Here is an 8,996-nt window from a genome sequence, read left to right as displayed (position 1 = left end):
AAGAGTAATGGTGGAGAAAAGGTTGTGTTTAATTCAACCTTTCAGATCCTATTACGAGGAGTTTACTACTACTACACTTGATTTGTATATCAAGGTGTTGAGATTATTTGAAACGCACTTTTTGTTTTATATTAGTGCAAGTGGGAGTTTGTTGGGTTTTATGCCCTAAATAAAACTCATTTCAATATAATCAGATTTACTTATTAATATAGATCGGAAATAACATTTAATGTTGCATGGTTCACATGATTGATTTCATGATTATATGTACATAATGTATGAATTCATCTGAAACCCTTTTCACATACTTGATCCTGTTTATTGTGCCGTCAACACATTGGAAAGTAAACATGACTATGTGAATAAAGTTTCCTAGATTTATCAGACATAGGGTTTTACCGATATGATAATCTACAACAGAGTTTACTTGCATTTGGAGAAGTGCTATGTTCTTTCCAGAGCATTGGTTAAAGTAAAGCTCAGGTTGGATGCATGGAGTATGCATCGGAAGGGATCGATATTGAACTTTGACTTAGATTTATTAAACTTACCGTAATATCTATTCAAGTCAATATCGCCTAGTTGATCCTAGATCAAATGTTCTTAATCCTGTTATGATTAGGCTCAATCTTGAAAGGCTATTCGTGTTCTTTGATTTGTTAGTTAAACCTACTTTTAGATCAGGGTGATACGTACATTTTGGGAACATGGTAGTGCAATTGAGTGGGAGCGCTAGCATAAACATGGAATCTATAGCTTCTATCTGGCAAATAGTAAGCAAAGGATGATCTCCTTCAAGCTTGACCAAACGAACATAAATGGTGGAGTACTCATTTCACATAAGCTGAAATATCATTTATACGGGGTCAAGTGTTTTAAGGATAAAATACATAGTAGGGTGTTACGGTAATCTAATCCCTTTACAGTGTAGATCATTCATATAGAGGATCATTGATCACATTAGGATTATAACAATGGATAACTAATGATGCGTCTATATGGTGGAACATATAGAGAATTCTATATACTGAGAGTGCAATTCTAAGTTCTATGCGTGGATTCAACGAAGAATTAATAAGTTAGTGAATTTTAGTGCTAAATTCTTGATCTACTTATTGGAAGCTCGGTTATATAGACCCATGGTCCCCGCACTAGTTGAGATAATATTGCTTGTAAGACTCATGTAATTGGTTTTGATTAATCAATTATAATTCTCAAATTAGACTATGTCTATTTGTGAATTTTTCACTAAGTAAGGGCGAAATTGTAAAGAAAGAGTTTTAGGGGCATATTTGTTAATTATGATACTTTGTATGGTTCAATTAATAAATATGATAAATGACAATATTATTTAATAATTATTTATAGTTATTAAATAGTTAGAATTTGCATTTAAATGGTTGAATTAGAAAATTGGCATTTTTTGAGAAAATCAGATGCAGAAAAGGTAAAACTGCAAAATTACAAAAAGTGAGGCCCAAATCCACTAGTATAGGGCCGGCCACTTTTATAGGGTTTTCCCTTTGATATTTTCATTATTTTAATGCCAAATAATTCAAACATAACCCTAGTGGAATGCTATAAATAGATAGTGAAGGCTTCAGGAAATTTACACTTAAATTTTCTACTTTTTCATTCAGAAAAAACTGAGCCTTCTCTCTCCCTATCTTTGGCCGAACCCACTCTCTCTCTCTTCCTCATTGAGATTTCGAAATTCTTACTGTAAGAGTAGTGCCCACACACAGCATGTGATACATCAATCATAGTGAGGAAGATCGCGAAGAAAGACTTTCAGCAAGAAGGAGTTTCAGCATCAAAGATTCAGAGAAAGAGATCCAAGTTCAGATATTGATAATGCTCTGCTACAGAAAGGAATCAAGGGCTAGATATCTGAACGGAAGGAGTCATTATATTCCGCTGCACCCAATGTAAGGTTTCCTAAACTTTATATGTGTTTATTTCATCGTTTTAGAAAGTTCATATTTAGGGTGTTAATCAACATACTTGTGAGTAGATCTAAGATCCTGGTAAAATAATTTCCAACAGAAGGGCAGCTGACTTTTGACCAACAACATCTGGATTGGGTGTGGGGACCTAAAAAAGAAAGACTGAATTTAAACAGTTACAAAACAAACAAAAAACTATTGAGCAACCAAAAAGAAACCTAATTTTCTTGCAACCAATTAAAAATACACTTACATGGATTTTACCAACAGCCTCCAAGCCAGCCAACACAACTTGATCATCATCTATTTCAAGCTGGCTTAACCCATCAAAGAAATCGTCCCCCTTTAATCGAGACTCATCGCCCTTTGGCTTCTCAACATCCTTAGCATTTTCATCACTCCCTCCAACAGCCTCAGATGGATTCAAATCAGCAGGGGCAACATCAGTAACAACCTTATCAGCATCATCAGCATCACCACAAACTTTAACCAACTCACCACCATCGTCGGAGTCGGAATCAATATTTTCTGGATCAGGCAGTTCCTTCTCATCATCCTCAGCATCATCACCGTCATCATCATCATCATCATCATCACCATCATCATCAGAATGTTGAGTTACTAATTCATCAGATGACTTTGCCTGAATCAAACAACATAAATGCAACTTAAATGAAACAGTAAAGAAACTAAAAAAAATATGAAAAAACATAAACAATAAACTATGAATAAATACCTCATCAGAAGGACGACGATGAATGGCATTAACCTTCTCCTGAATATCCTTAATTACAGTCATTACGAACTTGAAATTAAGATCAACAAAACACCTCAAGGATATGAAGTGTTCGGCCAATGATGCTTGATTCGAAATGACCATCTCCAACTTAGATTTCATCAAATCAATATCCGTTGAATCAGATTTCTTTGAAGATGACCCACTCTCAAAGGATTGCTTCGCTACACCACGGTCATCAATAGACTCGTTAAGAAATAAACCATCAAGTTGAAGCTTCTGCCTCTCTTCATCAGTAGGACACATGTTTTTGATCTTCAACTGAACAGCATAATCAATCAGAATATGAAAATATAAAAACAATTTAAAAAACTAAAAATTAACAACATAAATAAAACTGAAAAAGAAACAGTAAAGAAACTCTATTTTACCTTGTTCAACGGCAAATCAAAAATCTTGCCCTTCAAGTCTCGAAGAGTTGGATTTTTGGTGACAATGGTGTTGCTCCAGTTCAGAATCCTTGGAATAGAAGATGAAACTCTTTTACAGAAAGAGTTCACCATAGCAGAACAGCATTCATAAAACCAAACCGTAAAAACCCATGGACTTCCCAAAGCCCTATACCAACCATCATACTGGCCTCCCTTCTCTGCCTTCTTATTTTTCATTAAAATCCCATGCTGAATTCTACTTTTGAATGAATCAATAGTCAATTCAAAAGATTTCCTACCCCAACAATACTCGTCCCACTGACCGCTATCCACAACATCTAGATCAAACCTAGATACTTCTTTATCAGGAGTATTACTAAGAAGAAAACACTGAATAAAATACAAAACAGCTATTTTCAAACTAAGGGACTCATCCAAACCCCACCTACTACCCAAGAAAGCATCCTCAATGGCTTTGTGGTCAATGGTTTTTACACCACGAAAACAGATTTCTACCAACTGATTTGTTTCCTGTGAAAACAACAACTTGTTGCAATCACCGAAACAATCAATTCTAGAAATCAAATAAAATTCCTCAGCACTAAACCGTATGCAATGGCCAGCAACCTTAGCCCAAAACTCTTTAGGATTGGGCTGGAAAGCTTCCCTCAGTAATAAACTATGGACAACTTACGGATGAAAAACAAACTCAGGCATATCTAGAAAATGGCCAAACTGAGTTTCACGAAACATAGACAGCAAATTAACAGACAAAGTTTTCTTAATATTATCTATGACAGAAAAAAGACTAGTGCAAACACACTTAGATCTATAGTAATCAGAATGACTAAATTTGTAGTCCCAAACCTGCAAAATAACCAAAATGGCCACAATAAATTATCAATCGTGAATAATACAGTATGACAACTATAATAAAACTATCAACAAACCAAAAACAAACTACCAAACATATACAACTATACAAAAATAAACAGCAAAGATCTGAAATCGTTTTGAAACCTAAAAACTAACAGCAAACAACTAGACCTAATGAAAATCGAAAAACACATCAAACATAACAACATTAAACTATAAAAAACTAATAAGAAACTACGGACAACTTATTGTACACATTAAAAACGAAAACAAAATACAGAACCTAAAGCACAAACAAACACTGAAAATAAAGAAAGCAAAATCAAATTTAAAAACCAAACCCAGAAAAGAACAAAATAAATTGCTCAAAACAAACAATAAAGACCTAAAAAATTAAACAACATAAAACGAAATGTTCAAAATGAAACCCTAAAATTACACAAAGCAGAATGAACAAAAACGCAAAAATCTGGGAAAAGTCTAAATGTTGAAAAAGGGGGAAACGAGAATGAAACTGAAAACCAACCTCTGTTCGAACTTCGGCAGAGGCACTAGTTTTTTTCCCAGAAATTTCTTGAACCGTTTGCTCCTCCACATTGAGCTTCGTTTTCTTCGAAGTATGTGGCCTCCCACACTTGGTCAGAGGAGCATCAAAATCAGAATCATACTCTTCAACGATCGGGCGTTTACCCTTTGATTTGTTAGCCAAAGTTTTCTTGCCTATTTTTGATTTTTGTTTCTGAACTGGGGAAGGTGATGATGATGAACGAGTGACGGCCATTTTATAAATAAATTTGAAACAAGATAAAACTGAGAGGGAAAAACAGTTGAGAAATCGTGAGTTGAGTGGGAGTTGAAATTTTTTGGATGAACAAAAAACGAGAGGGGAAAACGTGATGAATAATGGGTGGTTAAGCTTATAAATGGAGGTTATTGATCTTCCAAACAACAAAAAAACTGAAGGAAAATCGAAAATAAAATTGAAAGAAAAGGAAAAAAGAGAGGGAAGAGAGTGGGATTTGATTGATGTGTGATGGGGATGGCACATCTGTGCATGAGAATGATGAGTAAGTGCTATTTTTATAATAAAACAAAGATGGTAAGTAAAAAAGTTGATGTAGGCGTGTAAAAGTAAAAATGTAATAAAATATACAAAATAAATTTTTAGGATAAAAATTTCAATTATAAATTATAAAATATTATTATAAAATAAAATAATATATGAGTCATCTTGGAGATGGGAAGTGTCATCCCTATTCTAGTCTTATTTAATATTAGGGCAAAAAAAATAATTCTCCTCACCGTCTCATTTTCTATTTAGAAAAAAAATCCCGGTTCCATTAAGGACTGGTCTCGGCGGACTCATACCCATCGGAAAATGTGCCTCCCTGATCTAGAGTTTAAGAAATTATTCAGTCCTATCCTATGTAATCCGGCATGCGCGACACCTATAGTTCCAATAAAAACTCCACTTGGGGCTGAAGGTGACGCGACACCTATGTTCCAATAAAAACTCCACTTGGGGCTGAAGGTGACGCGACACCTATAGTTCCAATAAAAACTCCACTTGGGGCTGAAGGTGACGCGACACCTATAGTTCCAATAAAAACTCCACTTGGGGCTGAAGGTGACGCGACACCTACCATAAAATTAGTCAACTCTTCCTTAAGTATGCACCACACTTGTAAAAACATTAAGCTTTTTAAAGAAAAAAATAAATTAAATAAATTAAAAATAGAAACAATATCAAAATTGAATTAAAGAATAATAAGTTGGCCTCACGCCGTGGCTTCGGCTTCTTGAGACATAGAGTGGACAACTTCAATTAGAAGCGTTCATCACGGGCATTGTCCAAATCATTGCTCTCTCTCTTTCAGTCTCACCCACTCTCATTTTTCATAATCGGTTAATGCTCAAAGTCTTTCCCGTTAGAAATGTGAATCAAAAGAAAAAAAAAAAAATCTTTATTAATTAATGGTCCTTTCAATTGTATATATAAATAAATTAATAAAGACGTGAGCATTGAGATGCGCAACCAAATTGTGGTTTGAAGCAAAAGCCACGTTTTGTTAAGGCTGAAGTCTCATATCAAATCCCAGACCACTTACAAGTCTCAGAATTCGATCACTATTTTTCTTCTTCAAATAATTTATTTAGGATTGTTTTAGGCACAATTGCAATCTTCTGATCTTCGATTTTGTTTGTGGGTGTAATGGAGAATAGTTTGGGTCTTCTTAAAATTCACGTACAGAGGGGTGTAAACCTTGCTATCAGAGACTCCGCAACCAGTGACCCATATGTTGTTCTCAAGCTGGGAAAGCAGGTAATATTTGGGACTCTCAATTTGGGCGTTCTCAATTTTGTGCTGTGTCTTTTTGCTGTAAATTGTAATTCTAGTGTAGAAATGTGTTGAATGGTTTTGTTTTCCTGGCTTTTATTATGATCTCACGAAGATTTATATTTGTTTTTGAATCCTCAGTGTTCCAGGTAAGTTCTAATAAGTGCATCTCTTTTACTTCTTCTTCTGTTTATTTTTTCAGCAGATTAGAAATCATTGAGGAAAGTGGATGATTAATATATAAATATATATTTATATATAAATGAATATTGCGTGATATAGGTACTAATGGTTTTCTTTTTATTTAAAATCCTTTGAAATAATCTGACCGCAGAAGGTGAAGACTTGTGTGGTAAAGAAAAATGTGAACCCGGAATGGAATGATCTTCTCACTCTGTTAGTTTCAGATCCAAATACTCCAGTCAAGCTGGTAACAATAATGATAACTTAAAATCTCAAGTCCCATTTTCAGTTTTTTTCCATGTGAATGCTGATACAAATTTTTGTCCATTCCTTTGGATCAGTGTGTATATGACAAAGACACCTTCAGCTTTGATGACAAAATGGGTGATGCAGAGTTTGAAATAGGTCCATATATTAAGGCCTTAAAGATGGGCTTAAAGGGCCTCCCAAATGGAACCATAATCACAAAAGTCCAGCCGAACAGGCAGAACTGCCTAGCTGAAGAGAGCCGAATTTATTTCAACAATGGCAAAGTTGTTCAGGATATGGTTCTGAGACTGAGGAATGTAGAGTGTGGTGAAGTTGAACTTCAACTGCAGTGGGTTAATATCTAAAATTCATATGATTCCTAAAGTGATTGCATGTGGGCATGTCATAAGATAATTAATTAATTACTGTGTCCCTTCTTTTTATCTGTAGTTCTGTAAAAGCTAGAAGACATATATATTAGGTAGTATCCTCCCATGTAAATTTGTTATTCTGAGTGGGATGTGAGAAAACCGAGTTAAGTACTGCTTTATAATTAGCCCTTGCAATCTAGTTATTATTTCCATACAAGATAATAGTCTGGTCTTACATGGTCATTGTTTGTTATATGTTCTCTTGCATATTTTATGGCTGAGGACTATATAATAATACTCATCTAAGGTACCGAAATGGGACAACTTATCTTCACTTCTTGCAATTCAGACATTTGTGTAATTGTGTTAATACTAGACAAGACAAAGTTCGCTTTTGAAAACTTTCATGAGGTTATTCATCCAAAAATTTATCAATTGTCACAATTTACCCATCTAGCTCTCAGTAATTTGTAAGCAAGTGCGTAAATAATGAGTAGAGGATTATTTTATTTATTTATTTATTTTATGAAGACAGGGATTTGTGTCCGAAGAGCGTACAAATTGTTAGTTTGTGTGACAGTTAATACAGTTATGATACTGATAGTATAGTTTAGTAGAGTTAGTGTCCTCTGGTCATTTTATGTCATGAGCATTGAGCCTTGGTGTCGATTATGTTAGTTAGCTTATTAATAGGCCCTTTGTAATCATTCTTCGGCAGCCTTGTACTAAAACACTTTTTAGTGTAATACAATTTAATTCAGAACCGAAAAGCTTCCATTGTTTTCTCTCGAGTAAATTTCTATGATTGTGTGATCTAACTGAACTTAAGTTGAATGTGTATACTAGATTGAAAGACGGCATCAGCATTAACAAGTGGTATCGGAGCTCGAATACTCAAGAAATTCAAAGGTGGATCTTGATCTTTGAAATAGAATCTTAATTTGTATCAAAGGTTCAAGACTCTGCTGGATTTGCGAGTATGAAGATGGGAAATGCCAAGTTTGATCTTGAAAAGTTTTTGGCAAAAATGACTTTAGATTATGGAGGGTAAAGATGAGAGCTATGCTAGTTCAACAAATGCTCGGCAGCTCTAATGGGAGAGGGCAAACTTCCAGTAGGACTGTTCTAGAAGAAAAAGATCGAGATGCTTGAAAAGGCTCATAGTGCTATAATTCTCAACCTTGGGGATCAGGTTCCGAGAGAAGTTTCAAAGGAGACAACAACAGTTGGTCTTTGGGCAAAACTAAAGAGTTTGTATGTCACCAAGTGCTTGGCAAGTCGTTTGTTCTTGAAGCAAAAATTCTATTCATTCAAAATGAATTCAGGTAAGAATATTGATGATCATCTTGATGAATTTAATAAAAGATGAGTCTAGATTTGGAGAATATCGATATTAAAATTGAAGATGAGGATAGCTCTTAATTCCTTGCCATCTAAAAGTTATGAACTCGATACAATGATGTATGGGAAGGAAACTTTAACTCAGGAAGAATCACAAAATGCCCTCATGTGTAGAGAATTAAAAAAAAAAAAAGAGTTAAAGAAAGAATCAAAATGGCGATGGCATGTATGTTCAAAGGAAAACATTTAAGAAAGGAAACAAGAATCAATATGGAAGCTCTAAAGATCAAGTAAAGCAAGGGTCAAGGGCCAAGATAAGAGGGTTGTCATCTGCAACAAGGCCAATCATCTCAAGAGGGACTATTTTGTACTAAAAGAATACAATCAAAGACATGGCATAGAAAATGTGATCTCAAATTGTGAAGGAAGTGAGGACTATGATGTCCTAATGGTTTCAAAAGGGTACTATAGTGATGGTTGGGTTATGGATTCAAGGTGTTCTTTTCACATATGCTCTGATAGGAG

At 34.7% G+C, this 8,996-nt stretch overlaps 1 protein-coding gene across 1 annotated transcript; it reads left to right on the top strand.

Annotated features, from left to right (window-relative positions):
- The first annotated feature begins 5,737 nt into the window (after positions 1–5,737).
- LOC115724068 (protein C2-DOMAIN ABA-RELATED 4) lies at positions 5,738–7,464 on the top strand. The gene is made up of 3 exons (XM_030653524.2): positions 5,738–6,312; positions 6,662–6,757; positions 6,852–7,464. Exons 1-3 carry the CDS (start codon positions 6,202–6,204, stop codon positions 7,122–7,124), a joined length of 480 nt encoding a protein of 159 aa, XP_030509384.1. The 5' UTR covers positions 5,738–6,201; the 3' UTR covers positions 7,125–7,464.
- Positions 7,465–8,996: the final 1,532 nt, after the last annotated feature.

The sequence above is a fragment of the Cannabis sativa genome, chromosome 9 (genome assembly GCF_029168945.1).
Source record: "Cannabis sativa cultivar Pink pepper isolate KNU-18-1 chromosome 9, ASM2916894v1, whole genome shotgun sequence".
NCBI lineage: Eukaryota > Viridiplantae > Streptophyta > Magnoliopsida > Rosales > Cannabaceae > Cannabis > Cannabis sativa.
This window is presented reverse-complemented; position numbering and strand designations above follow the sequence as displayed.